Source organism: Typha latifolia, chromosome 3 (genome assembly GCF_019914945.1).
Source record: "Typha latifolia isolate L0001 chromosome 3, TyphaL0001v2, whole genome shotgun sequence".
Lineage (NCBI taxonomy): Eukaryota > Viridiplantae > Streptophyta > Magnoliopsida > Poales > Typhaceae > Typha > Typha latifolia.
In genome coordinates, this window is record NC_133088.1 from 2636408 (window position 1) to 2664361 (window position 27954).

The 27954-nt window shown below is 37.3% G+C and overlaps 5 protein-coding genes and 1 long non-coding RNA gene across 18 annotated transcripts; 4 read left to right on the plus strand and 2 right to left on the minus strand.

Annotated features, from left to right (window-relative positions):
* The first annotated feature begins 168 nt into the window (after positions 1-168).
* On the plus strand, positions 169-3174 carry LOC140783690 (uncharacterized). 7 transcript variants are annotated; one of them, XM_073130656.1, is made up of 4 exons: positions 169-381; positions 984-1062; positions 1147-1577; positions 2307-3174. In XM_073130656.1, the coding sequence occupies exons 3-4, from the start codon at positions 1173-1175 to the stop codon at positions 2991-2993; spliced, it is 1092 nt and encodes a 363-aa protein (XP_072986757.1). In that variant the 5' UTR covers positions 169-381; positions 984-1062; positions 1147-1172; the 3' UTR covers positions 2994-3174. The 7 variants fall into 7 exon arrangements, with proteins under 7 accessions (XP_072986757.1, XP_072986761.1, XP_072986764.1 ...); XM_073130660.1 differs by having other exon boundaries at positions 240-381; positions 1144-1577; XM_073130663.1 differs by having other exon boundaries at positions 240-381; positions 984-1047; positions 1144-1577.
* On the plus strand, positions 3003-8143 carry LOC140783688 (protein RMD5 homolog). 3 transcript variants are annotated; one of them, XM_073130655.1, is made up of 2 exons: positions 3003-3129; positions 6773-8143. In XM_073130655.1, exon 2 carries the CDS (start codon positions 6813-6815, stop codon positions 7971-7973), a length of 1161 nt encoding a protein of 386 aa, XP_072986756.1. In that variant the 5' UTR covers positions 3003-3129; positions 6773-6812; the 3' UTR covers positions 7974-8143. The 3 variants fall into 3 exon arrangements, with proteins under 3 accessions (XP_072986756.1, XP_072986754.1, XP_072986755.1); XM_073130653.1 differs by lacking the exon at positions 3003-3129 and adding an exon at positions 5190-5308; XM_073130654.1 differs by lacking the exon at positions 3003-3129 and adding an exon at positions 5198-5308 and having other exon boundaries at positions 6737-8143.
* A 1116-nt stretch (positions 8144-9259) lies between these two features.
* Positions 9260-16798, minus strand: LOC140783582 (peptidyl-prolyl cis-trans isomerase CYP63-like). Of its 2 annotated transcripts, none has more exons than XM_073130514.1 (14): positions 16711-16798; positions 15953-16048; positions 15752-15806; positions 13791-13879; positions 13562-13586; positions 13435-13473; positions 13174-13291; positions 12625-12785; positions 12211-12541; positions 11986-12125; positions 10937-11072; positions 10441-10788; positions 10248-10313; positions 9260-9725 (listed from the first exon to the last, which is right to left on the minus strand). In XM_073130514.1, the coding sequence occupies exons 2-14, from the start codon at positions 16028-16030 to the stop codon at positions 9419-9421; spliced, it is 1893 nt and encodes a 630-aa protein (XP_072986615.1). In that variant the 5' UTR covers positions 16031-16048; positions 16711-16798; the 3' UTR covers positions 9260-9418. The 2 variants fall into 2 exon arrangements, with proteins under 2 accessions (XP_072986615.1, XP_072986616.1); XM_073130515.1 differs by having other exon boundaries at positions 16678-16716.
* Positions 16799-19020: 2222 nt separating this feature from the next.
* Positions 19021-19955, plus strand: LOC140784607 (calmodulin-like). Its single transcript, XM_073132099.1, has 4 exons — positions 19021-19156; positions 19261-19418; positions 19516-19599; positions 19688-19955. The coding sequence occupies exons 1-4, from the start codon at positions 19084-19086 to the stop codon at positions 19826-19828; spliced, it is 456 nt and encodes a 151-aa protein (XP_072988200.1). The 5' UTR covers positions 19021-19083; the 3' UTR covers positions 19829-19955.
* Positions 19956-20264: 309 nt separating this feature from the next.
* LOC140783506 (uncharacterized) lies at positions 20265-27487 on the plus strand. Its single transcript, XR_012108149.1, has 4 exons — positions 20265-20547; positions 20651-20884; positions 20973-21059; positions 27064-27487. It is a non-coding gene; the product is annotated as an uncharacterized lncRNA (long non-coding RNA).
* LOC140783504 (uncharacterized) lies at positions 21414-25643 on the minus strand. 4 transcript variants are annotated; one of them, XM_073130404.1, is made up of 5 exons: positions 25507-25643; positions 25016-25078; positions 24848-24943; positions 24556-24768; positions 21414-22812 (listed from the first exon to the last, which is right to left on the minus strand). In XM_073130404.1, exons 1-5 carry the CDS (start codon positions 25610-25612, stop codon positions 21734-21736), a joined length of 1557 nt encoding a protein of 518 aa, XP_072986505.1. In that variant the 5' UTR covers positions 25613-25643; the 3' UTR covers positions 21414-21733. The 4 variants fall into 4 exon arrangements, with proteins under 4 accessions (XP_072986505.1, XP_072986504.1, XP_072986506.1 ...); XM_073130403.1 differs by having other exon boundaries at positions 24848-24937; positions 25507-25642; XM_073130405.1 differs by having other exon boundaries at positions 25395-25636.
* Positions 27488-27954: the final 467 nt, after the last annotated feature.

Consider the following 27954-nt stretch of genomic DNA (forward strand, 5'->3'; position numbering starts at 1 on the left):
GCACTCCGAATAGTCCACTATTTTAACCCAAAACCTATCGAGTTTTGGATAGGGATAGATTTCCATTCGAGCTGATGTCATAATGTTATCCGTTACAAACCTTTGACCCCACTATCTAATCCAGAAGGCGGGGGATTTATCTGGGTAAAAATCACGTACTTCATATTTATTGTTAATTATTTATATTGCTCAAATTTGTTTGGGTGGGGGGGGGGGGAGTTATTTTCGTTATCTTCTAGGCTGGAAGCTAATTATCATTCTATTTTATTTTCTCCTCCTTGAGCTTTTTATTTATTACCAGAAACAGCCCACCCGACGCCGATTGGTTTAGTCTCCTCTATTGGTTTCTCGAAATCGCCATCATTTGTTTTTTGTCTTCAGGTGATAGATGAAGCTGCTAAAAATTTCCGATCCTTTGTTGTTGGTTTTCTTTTTTAATTTCTGAAATCGAGTTGCTCTTCTTAGTTTTCGGTTTGAAATATGGATGATGGGTATTTTTAGTTTGGTGGAAATTTTCTTCCCGTAGGTGATTTTTAATGAAACTTGATGGGTTTATGCTTTAGAAGACCCTGGAGAGATTATACTTGATGTTGCTTCTTTTTGGGAACAAGAATTTGTTCAGTTTGAGTTCTCTTCATCCTCCTCTCTACTTGGAATTGGTTTATGTAACTTGTAAAATCAACTCGGTTGTATGGAAGAATCTTCTCCCTTTGATTTGTTAGTTGATATGCACTTGAGCAGTATTGCAGCAATAGGTCTAAATGTATCGAAGTTTACCTCTTCCTGTTGTCTCATATTTTGGATCTTCAATTGTTCTTCTTTTAGATCGTTTTGTTCATTTTCTTAAAAGAGACTTTGCCTTTGTCAAACTAGATGAACATCCAACATTGTCCTTATTGCTGTACATGTGATGGATTTTATTCCCATTTTTACTAGAATTTAAATAACAGGATTGCTGATATTGTGCACACACTTCTTATCAGGATACTAGGGTTCCAGTTCTCTCGCAAATTAGAGAGTTAAAGTAGCTTCATCCTAAAGAAGATGGTAAGATGGTTGCAGGTAATTGATGCCTCCAACCATTCCTTTCTTTCCCCCAATCTATTGCTAGCCTAATCGTTTATCCCTGTCTATTTAATCTAGCAGGGCTGGACTTTTAGAATATCGCGAGGATGAAATTGAAGGAAGGGAGGAGGGTGGAAGTTTTTCGAAGAGATGAGGATCCATATGGCTCTTGGTTCCCTGCAACAGTAATATTATCAGCACACAGATGTAAATTCACTGTTAGGTATGAGCTACTTTTGACTGCTGAAGGAGGTCCTCTAGAAGAAAAGGTGCACAAGGAAGATGTTAGGCCTCATCCACCATGTGAGCAAAGAAAGAAGAGATGGATTTGCGATGACATCGCCGAGGTGTTTGATATTTGCTCATGGAGGACTGGCAAGATTGTGAAGGTCCTAAGGAACAATTGTTTTGTCATCAAACTCTTTGGCTCAATCCAACTTAAAGCATTTCATATATCTGGAATAAGGGAACGGAAGGTTTGGCTTAATGATCAGTGGGTTGGGATTGAGAAGGTACATAACCAATCCTTAGAATCTAAATATTCTTTGTCCATTAGTTTAAGTTTTGGCCGATTTTACTTATTCATGCTTGATTGGTTGCTTTCCTACTTTGGGATCGTTTATGACTTCAATCCAATAATATGCTTCAATAACTAATTTACATGGTATTATACTATTATGCATGACTTTGAAGATCCCTATGGCATACATTATATATTTTAGAATGAATTTTTTTTTCAGGAATTGTGGTTCATATCTCACTACTTGATTTCTGTATAAAATGAGATGGTTTACTTGCATAGTTGCATTTTCCGTTGTTATAGTTCGAAATATGTTATCAACACAAACATAATTCAGGCATCAAATAATTGCTTAGATTCTTATACAAGTTTTCTAAGATTGGCTGGTAGCTCCATAATTATAGTTCTGTGCATCTTCTTTTTCTTTTTGGTAATGATCATATCTAAAAGATAATTCTTACTTATGTTTAACTTCTTCTAGTCACCTATTCATTGGCCAGGCAACTTTGCAAGTTAGCAGTTAATTATTCAGTTAATCTAATTCGAAAGAATGTGACCATGGTTCTCATAATTATTCACCATAATATGAGACATAGTAGTATCATTTGATTCAAGAAGATTGTGCTGGTAGGCACTTTCTTTTCATTGCCTTTGTTGTTAATCTTGCAGGTAAATAGAGTTTCTCAGTTGGTATCCTTTTAACTACATCCCTGCTTTTCAGGTCAATGGAAAGAAGCAACATGACAATCACACTTCTCCTATTTCTGAAAGTACTGCAGTAAGTTTATGGTGTGGAGCAGCACATATGGGCACATATGAAGAAGCATGCGCTGATCAAAGATTGGGAAAGGATCATGTCAGCCAAATTACTCATGCGAAAAAATCAAAGAATTGTTGCACCGATTATAGCTTGTTACCTGATTATTTGGTTAGCAAAGCAATCAAAAGAAGGAAACTTTCCGAAGATATGCCGCCCAGAAATTGTTTTCCTAGATACAGTATCGGTAAGAACAACTCTAGCAATGAAGTTATGCATTCATCTTTCATACCCTTGAATGCTATCAAAGAGAGTGAATGCTCTGTTGCTAGTTGCAGCGGAAGCAACTTCCATGAATATACCGATAAGGATACAGAGAAATCTATTGGAATTGCCATTTGTTTCTCCGATGATGCCATGTCAGCATGTCCATATAAAACTGAGAACAAAGGCCAGAGTCATTCCGAAGACGAAGTAGCCTCAAACATCCATCTCTTAGAGCTACAAGCATATCAATCTACTGTGCAAGCTTTCTACGCTTTGGGTCCCTTAAGTTGGGAGCAGGAGTCGCTTCTCACAAATCTTCGTTTATCTCTTAATATTTCGAACGAAGAACATTTACTTCAGCTGAGGCACCTTTTATCTGCTTAAATTTGTTTGCAGTCAGTTAAATTTAGAATGCAGTCCTAACCATCTTAGGGAATCATCTCATGTTTTCTGTAAATTATTTCAGCTGTAGTTGAATCACAACTGTGCATGATCATCTCTGAGGTGCCCGCATTGTACTGTAAGTATTTGTCATATGAATATATGTAGAGATATATTTTTTTTCTGTTCTCTTTCAGATCTTGTTTTAACTGAATTTAAACACTGATGTTATTGTTTCTACAGCAATAATTTCCCAGTGATCTTTTTTTTTCCTTAGCTAAAACCATGTCATAAGTTGCTCGGACCAACCTTCTTCTCCTCTTGTTCTTGCATTTTCAAGAGTGAAATTCTGAAATTTTCAAGTGTCTGTCATACATTAGTTTCACTTTGTTGTATGGTTCTAGTGAAACATTGTGTTGACGTGAATATGCTATTTTGATAGATTATCCATCTAATTATCATCTAAGGTCAATATTTTGTTATTAGTCTTTTGCATACAAGAATTATCGTAGAAAAATAGATCATTAACTCATAAGAATATGCATATCTTCTATTTTTTTTTTCAAAAAACTCCTCATATTTTTTGCTTCTTCCAATGTAAAACTAGTTATTTCTTAATCTTCAATAGAATTTAAGAATAACTTTTTTTTATTATAGAATAACTACTAAGCATTGTCATAACCTAATTCTATATTACAAACACTATTTATTAAAATTATATCTTATACCACACATTAACTTAATTACTAATTTATCTTTAATATCTATCTCATTAGCCTATATTATATGAAATCAAAGGATATTTATGCTAATTTCATAAAAACTAAAATATATTTTTATTTTTTATTCACCTAATATTATATCGAAAGTAATTATTATATAATTATTCTAAAATACAAGTAAACATAAGAATTATTATCACTGAAATAAAGACCTTATTTTGAAAATAACAGTGAGAAATGTTTATTTTAAAATTGATATTATTCTTAAAGTAAACGAGGCTCAATAAATCTCAATGCTCAAAAGCTCATAACAAACTAGGGTTCGAACCCTTCTTCCCACCTTTGAGACTTTTTATCTCTGCTAGCAACTTCCTCGTCGCCCCACCCCTCTAGCCTATGGCTTTGATGTCGTCGAGTTTCTGTGTTCTTGGTAGTGGGGCAAACCAATTGCTACGCCTTCCTCAACTCCAACCTCTAGTTTCTTCTTCTTCCACCTTAATGAGTCCCTTCCTTCTCTCAATAGATATGCCTCCTTCTCTACCCTCCTCTTTCCCCCTTGTTGACGGGCTCAGCAACAAAGTTTGTGCTTTCATTTGGCCTGCTTAGCCCTTGAGCTCAATTCCCAAGTCTTCAAGTTGTCTCTTTGATATGAAAAGATCCCAATCTCACCCCCTTTCTCCTTTCGTCGCCACCTTGTGCCACTCCATCGCCCCTTGTGTTGCCTTTCAACTCTTCTCTCCCTTTTGGATTTTCTTTTCAGGCTAAGACTTTTTGAGAGCATTGGACCGTCTTCCGTTCATGGGTTATTTTGGAACTATTGTTGCCTCCCTCATCCATCCCTCTTGTACCTCCACCAACCACTGCCTTGGTTACTTGTGCCTATTTCAAGGTCCCTTGTGGTCCAATGATGCTAGTGTTCTTTGGTTGTTGTTGCCGCTTCGTCCTTCTCTTTCCTCGCTTTTCCCATGCACAATTGCAGCATGTACTTGCCGATGTAGTCACTTTTACCTCTTCTCGCTTGACCAACCCCCAAGCACCAAACCATGACCGACTTTTGCGGAATCTTAGTTTTAGTTTTCTTTGTCTAGCCCCGACTAACAAGGATTAGTGTGTTGCAGCATTTTTCTTTTCCTTTTCTAATGTATGTGTCTTAAACTACAAGATTGATGTAACCCACAAACTGACTCAATATAGTTTGCTCATATGAGTGTGTGGCTTGCGTCAAAGAGTCATCGTTCTATTTCGCTCTATGATTTTTTCTTAAAAAACTAACTAACAAACAAATCCTTTTCGAAAGAGATTGCTTTAATGACTTGATTGGATAATCTCCTAAGACGCAAAAAAAAAAAAAAAAAAAGACGAATCTTATCATTACACCAAATGACACCTTAAGTAGCTCCTTTAATCCTAAACTAATCATTTTGCTATTTTATTTCAGAAAAGAAAAATGTATCAAAATTTTTAACCTATAGTCGCTATAAGTCGGGGTTGCTGTGTATTCTATTATTCCTTTCTTCTCCTCCCTCCGTCGTCTATATTTACCACCTCGCTTGCCGCCGTTTCAACAACTCCTGCGATTCACTTTCTCCGACGAAGGTACTCCTCCTTCTCATTCCCCTCCTCCTCCTCCTCTCTATATACATTCGGCAACTGCGTCGTCTTCGTACTCGTTCCCCTACCAAACCCTAACCCTAATTTCTCGATCCTCTACTGATATCTTTCCGTGCATATGGGGTGTTCGTGTAGCCTTCGCCGTCCTCTATAAACAAGTTCATTGACGTCCTAGGGTTTTATACTTGCTCCGATTATTTATTTATTTCTACAAATTTCGAAGAGTATTTGTTGATAGGGACGTGACCGGTTCGTGGTATAAGATGAAACATAGATTTGTTGGATTCCCAATGGATCCGTGATTCTAGTTAAATAGATTAATTGCATTTTTTTTAATATAGTCAAATCCATCTAAAGTTCCATATGCGGTACTTGAAATTGTGCTCCTTTTTATTTTAATAAGAACTTGGAATTGTGCTCTTAATAGACACTAATATGTCCATGAACTTATTTGAAATCTTTTGCCTTAGTCGCGTTCTATTTTTCCTCTTTTTGGCCTATTCTCCAACTGTAAGTACTTTTCATGTTACTCGTTACAGAACAGCTTATAATTTATAATACGGTACGATTACTCAGTACTGCATGCTTACTTTTTTCTTAGAGCTTAGAGATTTTGAAATCATATTTGCATCTTGACTGTTCTGTTAGCTGATACTGTTATTGTTCATAGCCAACCATTAGCTGATAATCTATAGCGTTTTCCCCCAGTTTTGTTACCTCTGTATTCAGGTAACAAAACTGTTTCATAACTTAGCTTGTCTTTTACATCTCTTGTAGACTGAAATTTGTACCGCTAAAGTGCATGTTGATGGCTTGATGCCGACACACAATACCTTACTTCATGAATATCTTAAAATGTTTAGCACTATGTGGCCAATAATTTGTAGTCATACAATCACGGGTGTTTTACTTGATTATATTCACTCAAGTACTTTTGAAGCCAACGGTCATAGTTGTTGCCTTCATATACCCTTGGGCTGATTCTCACCAGTAGAGTACATAACTACATCGTGCAAACATGTTGCATATTCCTCTTCTTTTGACCTTTCAGGTGGCTGCGCTTTCTTTAAGTTGTCCGGTGGTAGTTAGATACTTAGATTTAGCTTCATTATATGAGAGCTATATTCTCATTTGTGGCAGGCAATGTGATTACATAAAGTTGTTTGTGATATAAGTAGGATTGGAAACAAGCTTGTCAGACCTGGGTATATTTGTATTGGTCCAAAATCGTAAATGAATGTTCACATTTGGGTTTCGTATTTGATCTTGTCCTCAAGTTTCTCATTTGAAAGATATGATAGACCAATTGTGTGATCTAGAGGTAGGACCTTCCTGGTTCTGGTACTTCTGAATTTCATATCTCTGCCAAGTGGCTGTCATAGGCTGTTTTTATGCTGATGTATTCTTCAACAGTTATTGTGAGGGCTACCCTAAATCCTTACTTCACAGGCCTGGCTTGAAAGCCGCGCAACCAGATTTCTCTCAGTTAATGGAGCTCGATACAATCAAAGATGGATTTGAACGCATTGCCAAGAGACAAAAGCTATCATCCACTAAAACTCAAGAGGTCATCAACCAGATTGAGAAAGAGGTTGATCAGGCAATTGTGAAGATGCAGGCAATCAGTAGTGATGCTTCTGAAAGCCCTGACCATACATTCATTCTTCAAGAGCTGAGGACTAGGTTGAATGATATGGCTCCAGTGAATCAACTTCAAGGCTGTCAGAAGGAACTGATCGTTGCACTGACCAAGTATGTCAAGCTCCTCGAGAAGTGCTTTAATCAAGATATATCCAAGGCATATAAAAATATGGATTTTGGCATCCATATAGTAAATGAAATTATTGCTAGTCATTTCTACCGCGATGGCCTGTTTGATCTTGGTGATTGCTTCTTACATGAGTCTTGTGAAACTGATGGTTCATCTTTAAAAGTCCAGTTCCAAGAGATGCACCGAGTACTCCATGCAATGAAGGGTAGGAACCTTGAGCCTGCTCTCAGTTGGGTTGCCAAGAACAGTGAACAGCTACTGCAAAATGGATCCGGCCTTGAGTTGAAGCTTCACCAACTGCAGTTCATGGAGATCCTTAAGCAAGGAGGCCGAGATGAGGCTCTAAAGTATGCAAGAGTGCACTTGTCTCCATTTGCCTCCGTCCACAAGGCCAAGATCCAGAAGCTAATGGCATGTCTCCTATGGGCCGGCCGGCTTGATCAGTCCCCATACACCGAGCTCATGGCCAATCCACACTGGGAAAAGCTGGCCGACGAGGTCACTCGGCAGTTCTGCAGCCTTCTTGGCCAGTCTTATAAGAGTCCACTAGGGGTGGTGATTGCCGCGGGCATTCAAGGACTTCCAACGCTGCTGAAGCTGACGACAGTGATGACTGCTAAGAATCAGGAGTGGCAATCCATGAAGCAACTACCAGTTCCTGTGGACCTGGGAAGGGAGTTCCAATTCCATTCCATCTTTGTTTGCCCTGTGCTAAGGGAGCAAGGGGGTAATGAGAACCCACCAATGCTGATGCCTTGTGGGCATGTGCTATCCAAGCAGTCCATACTGAAGCTGTCAAAGAGCAGCACACGGCCGTTCAAGTGTCCTTATTGCCCATTGGATTCAGTGGTGTCACAGTGCAGGCAACTTCATTTCTAATTCTTTTTTTTTTCTTTTTTTCTTTTTTTCTTGGGCTTGATTTGGAGAGGGGTATGCTCCAATCAGTGGAGTTGTAGTGTTATAATTTTCATAATACTTTGTTGAACGTTACTTCCAACTTCTTGCTCGGAAATCTCAACTGTTATTTTGTCGAGACTTTCCAAAGGTCATATGAATCTACAAAGATACTAATGTATATGTACTAGATTACAAAATGTGGAAATATCGATTTTAGTCCATTCATTATATTGAGCGACTGCTACTGCTATCTGGACTTAGATTCGTGCCTCCTCCCTCTTGCCACGTGGAGACACGGGTTTCTTCTCTTCCTGCCACCTTTCGGTTCACTCCACACGTAGGCACCTCGACGTGTCTTCTTTCTCAGTTACATCTATTCGAGTTTAGATTCGACTCATCATCTTACAATCATATCTCTAGCGAACAAGATCTTGTAGCGAAGGAAAAGAACCATGTCAGCCAACCTCCTGAAATCCTCTGCCTACAGCTACGTCACATCAAAATATATCCTACGTTCTCCACCTCTACGTCTCCATCTTCTAGCTACTGATGAAGGCCAGGCGTCTCGCAATACGCCGCCGGACATGCCGGCAAACACTCGCCACGACCGAGATGCTCTTCCAGAAAATCCGGCTAGGAAGATGGACCCACCACCAGAGTTTGTCCCCCGGACGGAGGACTCAACGCCGCTGCAGACGCCGTCTGTCCGTGGGTCTGACTTCCCGGGACTGCCGATGCCATCGCCGCCCAAGCCGGAGATCAAGTCGAAAGAGGACGTTTACGATGGTATGCCAGAAGTTAGCCCTCCGCCGGATATAACACCCCCTCCGGTGGGCCCGGACGGTAGCACTCTGGATCCGGTCGTTTAGTGTTAAATGCCCCATGTAGTGTATGCATAGACTTGACGAGATCTCAATGACGAATATCCTCCTTTTCCTTTTATTTGGAACTCGTAAAAGAGTGTAACAAGAGTTTTAGTCCGCAATGTTACTAGTGGAAGTCCTGTGGGTGTGGCGTCGCAAAAAGCGATCATCGTTTTGAATATTAAATTGCAAAACAAAATGATACAATCTTCGTTCAAGAAACCACCTTGATAAGGTTGACTCTATCACCTTAAACGATTCATCACGAAAGACATTATACATCATCTCCTGTACGAGTCACATTAAATCAGTTGACACATTTCTATCTTCCAAGGAAAAAAACCAAACCACTTCGTCCAAGAAACTTCGCGGCTGACTCATGAATAATAATGAACTTAGTGCATATAGCTTCAACAAAAAGAATATACCTTCATTTCTACTGCAACAGGAATTACGTAAGAGTTCCCGCAGGGCAAAATAACGATTAACCAGTAAATAGTATGTCGAGATGCATAATACAAATAAACAAGTCTTTAACTCCACAGGAGTAACAGGGATCCCTTCTCAGTATGATACCAAGCCACTATTGCCGCCAGGACTACTGGATCTAGAACTGCTTTGCGATCTCACATTCTTGATAGCGTCCTTGGGAGAATCCCGACCCTTGGATCTTGATCTCGACCTTCCTCTGTCAGAAGGACGGTTACTCCCTTGCGGGCCAAGACGAGACTGGATTCTATCACTTACTGATCGCCGGTTATCAACTGGACTCCGGCTTCGCCTTGGGCTCTGGCTACGATCCCTCTCACGAGCATGGCGACGGACAGGACTAGGCGAAATGCTCTTGCTTCGTCCCCGCCTATCTCGGTACCTAAGAAAAGAACACAGAAAGTAGTGAAGGCAGAAGAGAAAGATGCTCAACTTATATGAGATGGAAGTGAAGATATCACTACAAAACGATCAGATATCACTTATATGAGGACCGCAATATCAAGTTGCACTGTCCAAGTTACAGAGTCAAAGCAAAGCTGTTATCCCGGTGAGTTACAGGCTGCCTAGCATTCATTAATCTAATAGAATAAAAATGCATCATGCAACCAGCCAAAAAAAAAGTAGTAAAGCAGTATCATCTAATCTACAAAGATGACAATCCAATGAACAAGCTACAGTATTTACAAATTCGATTTGTATTGTCCTCTGATTGAATCACAGTGACTAACTTCAATTTTTTTCTTAAATTCAAGAGGAGATGACACTTTCATTTGCAAAAGACATCATCATCCTCAACTCTCATCATAATTCTAACTTTTGTTGAGCATTACAATTACGTTCACAGCAACCATCCTCATAAAGAAGGCATGTAAAAACCAAAGCATAAAGAGAGAGGGAGAACCTCAGTGGACTACGGTCTCTTATCGAGTCATTGTATCTCCTTCGTGGTGAGCGCTCGGTGTAATTTCTGTGCCGAACATAGTTGTGACAGGATAAATTTAGTTCAACATTTGTGGGACATATATATATATATATATATATATATATATATATATATATATATATATGAGCTTCAGCAAAGAGCAGTTAATTACCTATCTTGGTACCTTTCCCGGACATTTCTTCCCCTGTAATAGTGGGAGCGGACTGGTGAACGCTCTGGTGATGGTGTACGGTATTTACGTACATATGCATACTGCTGACTAAATCCACGACCTTTCCTTATCCGTTTTGGAGGTCCATTTGGTGAAGAACTTCTCCGCAAATCTTGGCCAAAATTTAATGCAGGTTCAGAAGCCTCTTTGGGGCTTTTTGCTGGGCTCTTGGATCTGTCAGTCTCTCTACGTGAATGTCCACTTCCTCTGGTGTCCATCTTTTGAATCTCATTTGGACGGGCTGTAGCTCCACTTGGGCTTCTCCCAGGCCTTGCACATGGGCCCTCTCTGCAATTATTTGACCAAGCTAACTCTAATCAAAATTTAAGGTAATTAATTACATAGTACGTTCAGCAGTCAAGTAATAAAACCAGATTTTGCTACTTTCTCAACTAAACTGGAATGCAGATTCACAGCTTTGTCAAGTGTAACTTACAAGATATTGTTATTCTCTTGAGCGTTTCCATTATCTTTGAAGAATTCACCCTCCTCGAGTAATGTATTAGTATCTTTTTTGGGCTCTTCCATAGATGTACATTTGTTCAATGCTGGTGATACAGATTTTGTTCTTCCTGTAGAGAAGCTAACTCAAGTTCAATCAGCAAAAAAAACTCAGTTGAAACAGGAACAAGTAAATACTAGTTATTATAGTTAAAAGATTCAGAATGGTAGATAGAAAAATATGAGGCATATACTGTAGAAACGACAATCAACTAATTTCGTGACAGATTAGAAAAAATGATAATCAATCGACCAAATGATAAAGGTAAATGATTCATGATAAAGCAGTATCATGTAATCTTACAGCAAGATATTGTTTGTGCTCTATCAGTTATATTGAACAATACTCAATAGAAGTTCAGTTAAAGCTACTTTTGAATTGATGTCTTTTGAACTAACACCAAAACAGTTACAATGGTTTCAACCAAGGATCAACATATCCAGTTGAAGCTGGGTTGGCATTTTTTTCCATACAGAACTCAAGTTTAGCCACTTACTTGGGCTGCAAATTTGACTATAAGATCAAAAACCAATTCGGTCATACATATTTCAAACTTGCAAAGTTGAGAGCATCATGATGCTACATGACCAGTAACCATTCAGTGATCTTCCACAAAATTAAAAGTACTCTGGTCATCTAACGATGAGACATTTCACTTTTCAATCTATCTTCACTCTACAAAATAAGTAGATTTCTAACAGGAGCACTCTTCTGACTGCATATAAAATAATGCACTAATAAATGTCCAAAAGGGTTCTTCACAAGGATCTATAGACCTAGTGCAGAAAAGAGGATCCAAAGGCTACAGAGAGAAGTAGCTACAACAACATCAGATGGACTACAGATGCAATGGCTAGAAAAACATGGTGAACAATGTATTGTGTACATAATACCTGTAGAAGGTTAGATAGAAGCCTTCCCTAGAATCATGTAAAGCATACATCAACAGTTAGATGGAATTACTGAGATTGTAGATTACATACCAAGCAACTTCACTGATGTCTCGGTGGTGCGCAAGGAAAGCTTGGTCTTACGATTATAAGCATGATGATCAGATTTTTCACCATCAGAGCTACTACTACTGGAACTCCCACTCTCTGAATCACTCGAACTCGCAGAACTCCTTTGAATGATGATAAAGATGCATGTTAGACAACACGTCATATATGAATATAACTAAAAGATTGCAACAGCCAAAACACCTGTACCTTTTTGATTTTCGTTTCGATCTTTTATCATGCTTTCTGCGTCGCTTATCTCTACGACGGTCCTTTCTCTTTCCACTTTGCTTTTGTGATGTTCTCTTTCTTCTTTTATGTCTGCGATCACTAGACAAGCTAGACTCTGACGAGTATGAATCTGTTTCTGAATCTGATTCACTATCAGATGAATATGACTGTGAATCAGAACTCTCGGAGCTATAGGAATCGGAAGAAGAGTATTTTCTCTTTTTCTTCCTTCTTGTGTCTTTAACAGGTTTCTTGCCTCCAACTCTGCCCTCTACATCAGAACCATCTTCAGACCCTCTCAACTTCTTTTCTGCAGGAAAGGACAAATGTTCAGTTAAAAGGAAACAACAAGCAGAAGAAAAAAAAACAAATAATAGTCGCACCAGCTCTTACCATTCTCTTTTCCTAGCACCATCACATTTTTGGTATCAGAAGCTTCACCACAATCAACAATTTTTACCGTGCAAACAGGTTTTCCTTTACCAGAGCCTGCATCTTCTAGCTTCTTTAGCAACTGCATTCCACTCACTACCTTGCCAAAAACAACGTGCTTGCTGCAAAGTAAAGCACAATCTCAGGATCTAATAAACTACTGTTTCTTATAACCATAAATTAAAATCAATGGACTTTTTCTTAAGAAAGCGGCTTCTGCAAAGCAAATATTTGACTGCATATTTGCGCATAAGCAGATAGTTGAGTGTGCTACATACAGAATGTACAGAATAACCTTCTCATCAAAATGTTACTTTTAACCACATTGAATTGGCTTTCTGCATATATCAGTTTTATAGAAAGAAAAGGGATGAGCTATAAAATATCAAACTTACTATGCCTATGACTAATAATTTCTCAGCCAGAAAGTATGAGAAACCCAAAAGTTTAATATCACCATCTCATAGTAAAAACAACATGAAGTAAGAATAAAAGTAAAAGAAGTGCTACCCATCAAGATGGGGAACAGCCTTCAAAGTGATGAAAAATTGGGATCCATTTGTGTTTGGACCAGAATTCGCCATTGAGAGAACACCAGGTCCATCATGTTTCAGCTTAAAGTTCTCATCTACAAAGAAAAAAATTCCATATGGACAACATATTAACACTGTATTCGATTAAAAATAATATACTGTAATGTGGACAATTAATTGAACCTTACAAACATATTATCGGAATAAGACACTTAATAATCATATAAGAACTGCCCACCTGGAAATCTTTCACCATATATACTTTCTCCACCACTTCCTGGAAATAGCAGTTAATGTTGAGCTTTTGAAGTATATACAACAAGAAGAGACATGAAAGAAGAAGCCTGGGCATAATGAAGTAATACCATCTCCTTTAGAAAAATCGCCACCCTGTAAAAATTAGCATTCATAAATAATCCTTGTTCCCAACATAGGTGATTGTCAGGACTCAGAACATTATCTTAACTGAACAGAATATCAATAACTTGTGGTCTTAACTTTAGAGTGGCCCAAGAAAAGCTCAAAAAAAAATCTTGCACAAATAGACAAAATGAAAAAATATACCACAACTTCATAACTATAACAATGACAAACCTGAGCAACAAATCCTTTGATGATGCGATGAAAAGTTGATCCCTTGAAATGTAATGGCTTTTTTGTAGATGCTCCAATGCCCTCCTCTCCTACACCGGCAACCAAGTTAAAGCTTTATGTTTTACAGCAGTGCAAGACTGCAAGTAGTATGCCATCAGATATTATAGAAGACAAAGCTGGCATAAAGGAACTAATATCTAAGACACGAGGGGTAAAAATTAATTATCAACTACTATAAATTAGCAAACTGATATTCATTACCATAAAATATCCCACGCAAGTTAGATACACCAATGTCATGTCATAGAGTACAAAAAAGTTGTTAGACAATTAGATAAAGGATTTAACAACAATGGCAAGGATTGTCGTGACAACCACTAGGTGGCACAGCATGTGCCGCAACATGTGCGTGCCGGTGGACGGCAAGGCCAACACAACTAAGAAAAAAGAGAAAGAAATGAGAAAGAAATGAGAGAGAGAGAGAGAGAGAGAGAGAGACTAACTACGCCACTATTGCAGTCCCTAGCCTTCGCCTTGCGTGGCTAGCCGTCAAGAGGAAAAAGACGACCCGAATAAGTCGAAATAAAAACGATCCACATTGGCGGATCCTTTCATCTCGACCAGTTATGAGCTTTTAAAAGCTCATCTTCAACTTTCGTTAGGGCACCAAGGGAGAAAGAGAGAGGACAGCGGCGACAGTGACGGGAGAGGAGGCGAGAGGAGGGCGACGGCTTTGTAGCGACGCTCTCTACCATTACTCGCCTCCACTATCCGCTTCGCTTGATGCTAAAGGTGAGAGGTGGGGTGTCGTGAAACACTCCTCATTCCACGTGCTGATATTGTGTCGGCATGGTAGGTGCTGACCGACATGCAGCGTGCCGGTCGGCACAACCACCTTCAAGCAATGGCATGCCTATACTTTGGTATAGTATATGGCAAGTGACATGATCTATGCCACCTAGCATAGGATTTGCATGCCACCAAAAAACATAGGCAGAGAGCGAAAGAGAGATGAGAGTGAGAGGAGAAATGAACTATCCATATCATCCATCCTAGTCATTGCCTTTGCTCACCATAATCTTAGTGTCAAAGAGGAGAGGAAGGAAAGATTAAAAGATTAACATCAAATCCGTGCCTATGCCACTGAAAATCAAGCAAAGGGAATAAGGTAATATATACCCTTCATTTGGTATCAAGCAGCAATGCCCTTTTCCAGTATGACTCTCTCTTTACCGTCGACAACAATGACAAGCTAGGTTAAGGGTGAAGGCAGACAATAAAGGACCAATTACACACAGGAGACAACAGCTGGCATAGGTATGATGAGAGGACACTACTCTTGTGGCATACAAAGTGCTGCCTAACACAAAAAATATTGGCTAGACACCAGTAATGAATTGATAGTGTCATATAAATCTGCACTTGTGAAGATCTACAAAAAGAATCTCTTCTCCGGATTTTCAAATAGTTTGAAAAATTAATAGGATAAATAGTAAAAGACATAAATGTAGCATAGACACTACTCTTGTGGCATACAAAGTGCTGCCTAGCACTAAAAATCTTGGCTAGACACCAGTAATGAATTGATAGTGTCATATAAATCAGCACTTGTGAAGATCTACGAAAAGAGTCTCTTCTCCAGATAATTTCCAAATAGTTTGAAAAATTAATAGCATAAGTAAAAGACATAAATGTAACATAAACAATTGCCTATGAGCCATCATTGAAAAGAGCCATGTACACTAGATATCTATGATCCTTGCAACAGAAAGTTAGCCAAACTTGTCAAAATCATAATAAGAGAGAAAATCATTGAAAAAACTTGATTTTACTATGAATTATATTTTATTTTGTGAGTTGTGATTAACTGAGAGTAGTATAAGTAATAAAATATTTGTCCCAAATAAAGATAGGCAGTAAAATATTTTCTTCTCGACGTTTTGAAAGAACGTAAACATTACCAGTACAAAGTGCTCGAAAATTCTCCACAGTCTTTGGAACAACATCCGAAAATAGCTGTAAGACAAACATAAAAAAACAGCAGTGATCTGCTTTAAGAAACACTTCTTAATTTTTCAGAAGCAGAGAAAGATTAGATGAAGGGGAGTAATATATTGAAAAAACAGTGGATAAGATAACCGGCAATGCTCATATATTCATACCTCAAATGTCATTCTATTGGCACGTTCACCATCAATTGATATGTCTAGAAACACCAAAGGGTTCTGCTTCCTGGTCATTTTTCTTAAATCCAAAAGCTGCAGTAATACAAAAGCACGATACACATTAGCCTCAAAAGTTCAACTGGTCTTTCCTTCCATTTAAAAAAATTGACTATAACGAATGGAGGATATTTAAATGAAGCACGTGGAAACAGATCAAACAATATATATTGATAAGATCTCCAACAAGTATTTTCAAAAACTATAATGAAATAAGTATGAGGCCTTGAATTACCTTAATTATAACACCCAAACTTATTCGGATCAATGCCCGTTTACCTAAATTTACAAGTTTAACAACCTTTTGTTCTAGACTAGTTTGTTTCCTTACTCGTTAGAACAACAATTTTTCCTATAAATCTTACTCACTAGTCTTCAAATAATAGGAAAAATCCAGTGTCAACTCTAAGCATGCCATGCTACAATAAACAACCAAAAAAAAGTAAAACGATGCATCACAAAGGATAGATTATTAAGAAGGACGATATTTCCCTCCAAACCTAGTATTTAATCCACAAAACGCTAATTATATGGATTTGCCCCGGTAAATCAAAGAAATGTAAGATATCTACCACCAGATTCCCGATCAAGGAGCTATGTTGCGATCATAATAGATCAGATTAAAATCTACGGTACGTGAAAGAAGGACACGAGCGATAAATTACACCTGCGCGAAGGTTGTTAGGGTTTTCTCTCACCAGCGCAGCACAGGGTTTAGGGCTTTCGCTGCCACAAAGATAACGAGACGGAGAGCGAGCGAGCGAGCGACCGAGACTATAAAACGGGTACGGTAAACGGGTTGAATCCGTGGACTACCAAATATAGGATCCGTTGTAACTTCTCGATCCAAGCCTAGATAAAGGCTCCATTATTGGGCGTTAAACCCATATTGGCCCATATTTGTTGAACAAATTTAGCCTGATTTTTTAATGCTTATGATTTCTTTAGTGGTAGGATTTTATAAAGACGTCACCACTGTAGTTCAATAGCGTTGGATAATGATCATAAGTTCAGTTCCCCCTCTAAATGTCAAGTTTGATAGTTAGTAAAATTTTCATATGCTACGATTTGATTTCGTAAATTATATCTTCTCGGCCATCAAAGATGGAAGAGGTTTTCTCTCTCCTCCTTACTCCTAGTTTCTCCTCTCTTTCTTTCTCTTCTCTCTTCCTATGTTTCTATCACCCCTTCGTCAAAACTACATGTCGGCATCTCTTCATTACTGCCTTCATCGTCTTTTAGCTACAATTTTCAAGGTAGACAACTCACTTAATTCTACCACTATGGCCTCTTTATCAAGCCCATCTTCGTTGTTAGCTTCACTTCCTTTATCCTCACCATTTCATCACTCACCTATAATTCTGACATGTGTCCATATTTCTCTACACTAAATGTCATCTTCGTGTGGACATTTTGCCTTCTATCGCGATGGTCAACGCAATGGATCAACTACACTACTTACAGTCTTTGCCTTATATCTCTTTGTAATGGTCTTAGATCTTTTGTTGTCATTGTTTTATTTTTCTCCTTGTCCATTATGTCTCTGCAATGACTTTGTGTTTTAGTGTCTAGGTTAAATTTTGCTTTGTCTTAGACATTATATTTTGATTAGAGATTTATTAAGATTTGAGATTTTTTTTTTCTGTCTTTTGAGTTGTTCCTGGCTTTCACCACTATCTCCCTCTTTTTTAAGGTTTGTTGTTTTATACTGTAGGTTTGTGCATGTTAGGTTATACCAACTGATACCTATTCAAGCTTCTTGTCGAGCTTTTTGTGTGATGCTGCCGACATTGGCTAAAAGAAAAACTTGCTTCCTCCGATCTTTCTTTGAGAGCTTGCATTGTTTAGTAATGTGATCGATATTAAATTTATTTATTATTCAGTCTATATTTCAGTTAAATACGGAGCTTATTTAAGAGTCATAGTTCTATCTCTCTTCTCACTACTACGGTGTTATAACCATTTACTAAACTTAATAAATTAGCCGTCTACATACTTATTTTTTATCAAAATAAAAAGAAAAAGTAAAAATGATTTGAACTCCTTGGGGGCATGTTTTCTTCTTATACTATATTAATAAATTCTCAAAATTGCTACATTGCTGCACTACACTATTTAGATACCATCGTATTCATACGTGGTCAGCTGTCTGGCAAAGTCAATGCATCGTGTCAACAAAGTCTAACCCCCCTCTCCAAGATCCATTCTAATACTTCCAAAACCTTCCACTCGACAGAGAGATATAGGCATCACACGTGGCAACAAAGTCAATGATTCGTGGGCCAAGCGAGAGGGAAACCACGGCACGCGTTCGAGTGGCTGTCCACGTCAGCGAGGATCTTTCATGCGACATTTTTATCGGATATATGAAGGGTTTTGATCCAATCTGTATGTATTTGGTCAAGTTTGTATGAGTCAGTGAGCCGAGTCAACCATGACGCAATATTCCCTAATGACATAAATACCCTCAGGAATCATTCAGTAATCCAACCCCCAGAACTTATATAAAACTAACACACTCATTTTCGTAATGTCGCCTGGACGTTGGATGCTTCATCTCTCTCCTGTTTTCTTTAAGAATCCAACATCCAGCTTGGAATGCAAAGACAAGTATTAAAAAGTTTTCTGTTTTAATAAAATTATGCGCATATAATACTTCAGCGAAAAATGTATTGCTATTATCTTTAATATATATGGGAAAATTAAATCTATGATATCCACTCAATTATTAGACTAATAATTTAACTATAAAAAGCAAACAGTAGGGGGAAAAAGTCAAAAGTGACAAAGAACACAAGTTGGAAGAAAAAAAAAAAAAAAGAATTAGATGAACTGAAAGTCAGCCCTTAGGTCTTAAGCTCTCCTTTAATTTTCTCTCTGATCACTTCAAACAACTCATTTGACTAGGAAAAGGCAAAAAGAGAGGAAATTGTTAACAAGTCAAAGTTCCTGTGGTCCCCACCTCACCAGCCAAAAGCCAGCCTATAAGAATGCAACACAAAACATTATATAAGTTCTACCCTCTCCTCCAATATCTCATCTTCCCCAAAAGTTCCTAACTCTCTTATCTGATGGATCTCCTTGATGAGGAGCAGATCTATGGCTTCCGAGAAGCCTTCTCCCTCTTTGACAAGGATGGAGATGGTATGCTTTTCTCCTCTCCTTCTTGCCCATCTGTTTCTTTTTCTGTTACCAGTATATGAATCAAGCGCATAGTTTTTATTATGTTTTTGATTGGAAAATTATAGGATATATCACGCTTGAAGAACTGGCCACTGTCATCAAAACTTTGGGCCACGACCCAACAGACGAGGAGTTGCGCGAAATGATAAGCGACTTTGATGCGGATGGAAGTGGGAGGATAGACTTCGAAGAGTTCTTGAATCTAATGTCAAGAAAGATGAAGGTTAGGAGGAGATAACGAGATATCAAATGGTTTAATGAGTTATTTCGAAGTCAAGAAACTTTTAATCTGAGAGTTGGTCGTATTCCCTACTTTGCAGGGGACCCAAGCAGAGGAGGAGGAGCTAAAAGAAGCTTTCAGGGTCTTTGATAAGGATCAAAATGGATTCATCTCAGCCAGTGAGGTTGAACCTTTTTAATATTTTCAGTTGTAATATAGAATATAATTTGAAGTTTTATATACTAATTTGTTCTGTTTTTTGTGCTTACTAGCTGCAAAGTGTGATGATGAGTCTTGGGGAGAGGTTAACTGAGAAAGAGGTGGAGCAAATGATGAGGGTGGCTGATCTGGATGGAGATGGGAAGCTCAATTATGAGGAATTTGTGGGGATGATGATGCTATCAGATCTATAGTTTCCATGAAACAAAATTTCACATCTTTGTCTTCTTCATGGAATCAAAACTTGTAGAACTTTTTTGACAACTTTACACTCTCCCTGTTTGAGGGAGAGAAGGGCAAGAGAACGTAGGTTTGGCAAAATTTAAAGAGTATTTACTATAAGCGTTAATTTATTTACTAGCTAACTTGGCATGACTTGACTTAAGAAGAGTCAACGCTGCTATGGCTGTTACCCGCCTTGGAGTCAACCCGCACGATAAAAGCGATCTACCTCGGAAGCATGTAACTCGATCACATAGGTTGATATTTTCAATCAAGAAACTACAACTCCATTATTTTCTAAATATAATGTGGATAATTACACTAAGAATCTCTTAATTATTGTCCTTTTCTATATGGACATCCTTATTTTTTTTATATAATTTATAAAAAAATCTCTCATCATTTAATAGTGTTAACATCTAATGAAATATTTTCTCTATTTTATCTATTAACGTGATATCACTCAAACTTATTAGCATGTAGGAATATATTCTTATTTTATTGTTATATTAAAAAGTAGACTATTTGGTTTGCCAATAACGTTCATAATAATTATACCTGTATCTCCAGATACGTGTGTCATTTTTATAGGAATAAGCAGGAATAGTAGGACGTCCCGATGCCCGCCACAAGGCCAGTTAGGCGTCGTCGAACAATTACCGCCAATTTTTATTACATTTCTATATCTTGGGTAATTGTTTTCGTTAAGAGTTGGGTAGTACCCAAGTTCTTGGATTGCAAACTTTACTCGATGCACGTTTCTGTTGTCATCCGATTGCTAATATGCATCGCAGGAAAGCCGTTCGACAATATGTCTCTGAGACTATTCCTCTTTTGTGGAATGCTACAATATCTTGCAGGAGCTTGGGACTTCTGGCCTGGGATTTAAGTGAGAACTTGTTTGTAGAAGGGCTTTGACTGGGATCAGGGATGGCCTCTTACATATATCTGTTTCTGAATTTATTTTTCGAAGAGCGTCCTCTTGGATTATCATGTACATTATCTTTGCTGCAGGAGCTTATTTAAATGTCTGTCCTGGTACCTCATTTATTGCTCATAATAATATAAAAAATGTATTAGGAAACTTTGCTTATATTTTTGTTGCTTTTTCTGTAGATGCCTTGCTGATATAGAGTTCAAAAACTATTGCCAATATTGCATAGAGAAGAATGCGATTGCAGAACTTAAGTGTTGCTGAGAAAGGTCAGTAGTGCTACCCATAATACTTTCTATCTATTTTCCGCATTTGCTACCGTAGACTGTTGTACCAAGTTGGTAGCAGTCGTGAACATATATTTAGTCCTTGGATGAAAATTTCTCTGAGTTAATGATTTTGTACCCAACATGATGGAAGAGTTGTCATGATTTGTCAGCGAAGATTATATGATCCCACAAGTTAAGAATTATTATTTCCCTAGTTGATATGATGAACTTAGTGTAATTATAAGCTTCAAGCAAGTTATAGGTTGTCACAGATGTTGCTTTGATGCAACTCATTAATTATTATCGTAGAACATATAAGTATAACTGATAGAATAAGCTTTAATGAGATATACATTTTGTCATCACAATGAATTCTGTCATAAGAAAACAATATTCAAAGATTAAGCTTTGATGAGATATACATTTTGCCATTACAAGAAAAATACAATACAGTGACGAAGAAAGAGTCACTTCATTGTTCTGCCATAATTATTACTCCAAAAAGTGAAAGAAAGAGGAAAATTTGCCACAACTTCGCGAACAAACATTACTGCCAAAGGATCACTCAAACAATACCCATCTTAATAATTATATTTATATGCACTCAATAATTTTTAGGACTGTAATTCAAAGGAAAAAATGGAAATAGATATAGTAGGATATGGAAATACCCCTTAGTCCATAGCTGTTCCACAACATACACAATTGCAGAGAAAGGAATATATGGGGTTTTTCTTACCTCTCTCTCTAGGAGATGCAGGCATAGTTTCACTGGCAGATGGTAGGCAAGCATCTATTAAACTTTTCTCTATGAGAATCCCTTCTTTTTCATCTAGTGACACCACAGCATAGAGAAGTGGTGTCCTTAACTTTGCAGAATCACTTCTTTCCAGGGAGGAAAATTCACTTGTTGTTGGTCTTTCCTGACATAGTAGCGGGCTCTTGTCAGATTCTTCCTTGCTGGTTTCAAGCAATGAAGCTGTAGTTTGTGTACTAACAGTGCCAATAAACTCTTGACTTGTGTTGATACGGTACATTCTTATATCCTCATCAGTTTCAGGAACAACATTTTCAGAGCCAGAAGTATCACTCTTAACAGGGATCTGGCTAGATTCTTCACCCATTGAACTGAATTCATACAACCGCTTCACAGAGTTCATACCCAACTCATTATTTTCAAATTCTGAGACTTCAGTCTTATGAGCTGTAATCTGACTAAATGGCGGATTCATCATATCTTCCAAATTATTCTGAATGTTTACTTCTGATGCTAAGGTTAAACTTCCGCCATTGATAGCTGGGAGCTCTGAAGAGCTGTTTAGGCAATCACTGATTTCAACAGTAGAGCAAATGTTAGTAGCTGGTTTGTCAACTAATCCATCTTTGTTAACTTTGTTGCATTCATCTGTACTCTGTTTTTCCTTTTCTTCTTTGGAGCAATCAGGAAATATTTGGTGCATGTTTGTATCTGGTACTTCCTTCATTTGACCACCCAATCCTTCGTCAGGTTGTTTGCTTCCTTCTTCTGCAGCTTTTCCTGTTGTATTTGGCTCTTCCCTTTCCTTCATCGCTTCATTCACACTCAAAGCGGGACCAGACAAAGTTGAGAGAAATGGAGAACTTGCACCATCAGTTTCATTGTGTTCCAGTAGTTCAGTTGCATCTTCTGATGCCTTTCCTATAGCAATTATCTCATCCACTTTCAAATCTTCTTTTTCCTTCATCATCTCTTCACTCAAAATTTCAAGAGGATCTGGTACACATGAATCTTTGATGTTATTGTAGGTCTACTGAGGATTAATTTATTTGATACTTTTTTGCCATTATATTTAGTATCTATCTACTTTGTATTTGGGCATGATTTAAAGTGTTACAAGTCAATAAGTTTGTACTCGGTTCTATACATATATGTATATGGATATATATATATCTCGGAATAACAATGTATATTATACCTTTAACATATCTAATCATGTGGCCTCTATATAATACACATGGACAGATAAAAGATGGTTGTCCACATCACACAAGAATAAATAATAGAAAATAGAGAATAAAAAACGCTATTAAACAAGGTTTGAAATATGAACCTCTAGAAAACCAGACTTTGATATCATGTTAAACAATCAATTGACTTAAAAGCTCGAATTGTTGGGTAACAAATCAACAATGTATATCATATTTATGTATGCATACATATATCAAAGGCAAGAAGTCCTATCTTTGTATATCCATGTTGTCTTCTTCTCTTTAATCTCTTCTTTTCTTCTTCTCCTCCTCTTCTCTCTTTTCTTTTTGTTTGCTGCTTTTACTATGATGTAGACTGATATGGTCCATTTGATAAAAATCAGATCTATCAATCTCTGGTATTCTCCTTGCCATTGGCCCTTTCTCTTCCCGTTGGCTGATAAAACTACATCCCATCATAAAGGACAAGGTTTTGCTACTGTTCAGGCTGTCTGCCATATAATTTTTACATATTTGCTGATTGAGTCTATTTCATTTTCTACTGAAGGAAATCTGCAGTAACTATAGAATTAGACATTGGCCGGGACCTTCTTGTTTTCCTTTTACAATCCAAAATTTACTGGTAATGTCAAGATAATCCTTCACTAGAGAGCAAACTTAAGAGTCCCTTTTAAGTTTCTAAAAATCCTTGTTTTGATTATCATTTGGACTCTATTTTCTGCCCTAAACACTCTTTGCAGATTTAACCCCATGCCTACTCTTTCATGCATTAGAATTTGATTTAGGGCTATATGGTCCTACATCATTGTCATTCTTTGTCTTAGATGATTTCTATAACAATTACCATAAGTCAGATATATGTACCTGCCATCTTTGTTTGAACATTTTTAATATTTTTTCAACTTGAGTCCATGTTTGGTGATTGGCAGAAAAATCTAATTCTGTTTATCCTCAATAATCATGCTTTTTAGTTTCATAATCAGTGACATCAAACTCTACTCGGTTGACAAAATATTTCCCCATACTAATTATGTGAACCATCTCTACTATATCAAGAATTTTTAGATCTATACTAATGACTTACTAATTATTATAAAAGCTTAAATTGTTAGAGAACAATAGTTTTATATTTTATATTTCCTTCAGCTACATGCCATCCAACAGAAGTCTCTTGCGGCAGAATCCACTCTTGTTATGCTTGATATTTCTTAAGAATGATGGCAGCAGAAGATTCAATAGAATTGACACTCATTTGTTCTTCTCTCTCATTGTATGTTAGACCTACCAGTATGGTCGACAGTGCTACTTCTTTTCTACATGAAGTGCTAATAAGAATTGCAGTTATCTTTTTCTATGTTGCAACCAAGTACATAAATGTGTTATACTTTTATTTGATGTTACATTAGATTTGGACTGGTTTGTCTATATTAATATTATATTATAACAATAAAATGACCAATATGATCTATGACAATTAAGTATGCCAAGAAACCAAAAGATGCTAATAATTGAATCACAAGTAGCTAACCTCTTTCTTCAGATGACTTCTCTTGAAGTTGGTTATCATCCGCTGCTGATGGACCGTCTTGAGGGGATCCCATGTTATCTTCATTTCTATCATCATGTTCTGTTGATAAACTTGTCTGATTCATCCTCTCAGGCACATCTGCATCATTTGGCAAGTTTTGCTGATTTCGAGATTCATTTGTACCTACACCCTCAGCATCGTCTTGCTCGGTAGCTAAGGGTGACAAAAAAGAATAATGATCAAAGTGCTCATTTCTTGAAAATTCTATCCTAGAATCTGCATGGAGTCACACCTTTCACAGCATCTTCATCTTTAGATACAACAGAAGCATCTGAAGACTTGTTGATTTGTTCTGCAGCATCAGGGTTGTCCGATACTGGTGCTGAACCTTAACATGATTACAACTAAATAAGCATGCAGACTTTGATGCCAAACAGTAGAAGATCTAACATCAACACACCTTCTATGCCGATTACGTGGTTGTTTCCCATCTCGTTACCCATGGTACCTGTCAATTCAAACTCTAAATTGCTAATGGTGGTCAGTTTTTATGTTTAAAGCAAGCCAGCCCATGGAAATGGAAAATAGACATTATACTATGAACGATGATGTGCACTGACAGGACAGCTAAGGAAGACTAAGCAGATAGAATGGTTCTGTGACAAGGTCTTGGTATTTATGCTAGTCTGAAACTATTGCTTGAAGCATAAGTTCTTATTGGTCTTAAATTTGCTTTAACATTAACAGAGGATGAAACAATCAAATATCAGATATTATGAATTATCTATTCTTATCTGTAATCTATATAAGTCTTTGCTAAAATCAGTTGCGCCACTCACCGATGAAACATCTGTTGATCTACTATTCTGAATTAGTGGTTTGTGGAGCCCAATCGGGCTGTCATATTAGCTATTTGATAATGTTATGGGGGAAGTCTTAATACTAGATTACCTTTCGGCGATAGGATTGCAGCTGATCCCACAAGGAGACGCATGGAGCTATATAAAAACTCCCTTCTTTCAAGGTTTCTTGATGGTAAAGGTATACCTAGGAGCATCTTAGTGTCCTAAGGTTTAGTCCTTGCTCTTGGAATAATCTTGGCTGTGACTTCTATTAATTCACAGATCACCATTCTTTTGGGCTTTAAAGTGAGTTTAAAGGGCCCCTCTTTCTTCTCACTCCCTTGAATAGAGTGGCAGGTTTTCCACCACTCTCTCTTTATCAAGGAAAAAAAGAAAAGAAAATTAGCTTATGGTATGATTACCATCACTTTGCATCTGTTGATCATGTTTCCTTTATCTTTTATGAGTCCTGAACCAGATTAGATGTACCAACAAGATCTTTTAATCTAGCTTCAATCTCTTACTGTTCAAGTAGTTCAGACCTCTAACACTGCATGTTCTGTTCTTTACATGCCATAAATCATTTTAGAAAAAAAATCCATTTGCAGTTTACATTGCTTATATTTCTACTTTTGATACAATATACCTCTTTGTGTTGTTATTTTGCATAGCTGATAGGAATAGGAAGTAAGACAGAAGCATTTCTATTGAAATTATATGTACATATATATACATATGTGCGCGCGCATTAGGATAAATATCATTAATATTGTCATGAATTTATTTAATCAAAGGACGGAGTTGAAACTCTGACCCTGATTGGGTTTTAAGTGTTAAAAGTTTTTCTAATGTCTTTAATATGTTAGGATATCTTGGTGCTACCGTATCAACATCTGACAAGTCTCCAGTGCCATTTATTTGAACTTTCCTAAATGCTGCATCTCCCAAGGGACAGGAAGATCATGGTCACCATTTCTAGACCTTGTTCAGTGCACGATACATATTCTAATTTTTCTTTTCTGTAGATATCAAAGCAGATTCTTGCTCTAAATAGCTGGGGACATTAATATAAATATCAATTGAGATTAGAGAAGAAGACATTAGGCTATAAATATTTTTTATAAACTCAAGTACTTTTTATTAGAAAGAAAATTGTGTCCATGGAGATTGACGTGAGCCGCATGAGGATGGAGTGGGGCTCCACTCCCTTCATGGAAAAAAGAAAAGAAAGAGAGGTTTGGGCTCTATTACCTTTTCCCCCACTTAATTTAATTCAAATTTAATTAGGCTTTCTGTTAGGATAACTTATTGATACTTCATAGGACTTCTCTCTCGATAAAAAAATAAATTATTGTGATACTTCATATGAGCTCAATGAATTCTAGCCTTACTAGACTCAATCTTCAAAAAGAAAATTTTTAAATTTTAATATCTAGGTTGATTTGTTTCCTCTAGCTTTGGATACTTTACTCCAAGTCTGACCAGATTTGGGCCCATATTTACTGGGCCTATTTCGTATGCAGTGTGGGCCTGGCCCATATTTACTTGTGCACATTTGAACTGAAGAATGTTTCAAAACTTTTCATTGGATTCTGCAATATTACTTGCTGAAGTTGTCTGCTATTGTCTTCTTCTTATTCTTCTTCTTCTTGGTTTGCTTGTGCAGAATGTCATGCATGAGTATGAATGTATTTCCAGGAGGGAGGTAAAAACCATTTTTACTCATCTTTAATGACAATTTTGGAAGGAATGATCTTCATAGTTTTCCTTGACAGGAGATATTACACTATTCTTCCCCAAGATATTAGAGCTGTTTCTTTATTTTCCTTTTTACCATCTCTGGATCAACATTTTTCTTGAAAATAGATAGCGAGGAAAGCTCACTGGTACATGATAAACTTACTTCATTCATAGTTACATTTATTTTTTTTACAGCTGGGAAGAGTGATGCAATATGTAGGCTAGACTGAGTACTCTCTACTCTCTAGAATGGTCCATCTCATCTCCCAGCTGACATGGTTTTATCCCTGTATCAGCAACTTGGTTCTTTTTTAGTAATATAAAAAAGAGCAACTTGGCTCATTGGTCGAGGTCTACAGGCTACATCTTTGATCTTAGCAATGCATTATTGTCTACCACAATTGTTTATTCCATATTTCCATGCCTCCACAAGGAACTGATTCCGATGCTCCCATAATTACAAAATAGGTATTTTTTTCAGCTCAGCTGTTGAATCAGGTTATTAGTTCGATTTCGATTTCTCTCGTTTCTGTTGTAAACATCATAGTTGATATTTAATAAAAATATTTATTAGTGGAGCACTATATGTTTATGATTTATGTTTATTAGGGTCAGTTTTTAAAGTAGACTATGACCTTCTTATTTAGCCTACATGCTCATAGTCTATTAAAAATAATTGATCACTTAGAAACATTTTATACTTATGATCGTATGATCGCATGCGTTTTAAGTGTTTGTTCGATAAACCTCTTCTTGTCCAATTAATTCTTTTGACAATTTCATACTTGTCTTTATCGCGAATTACCTTATTAATTAC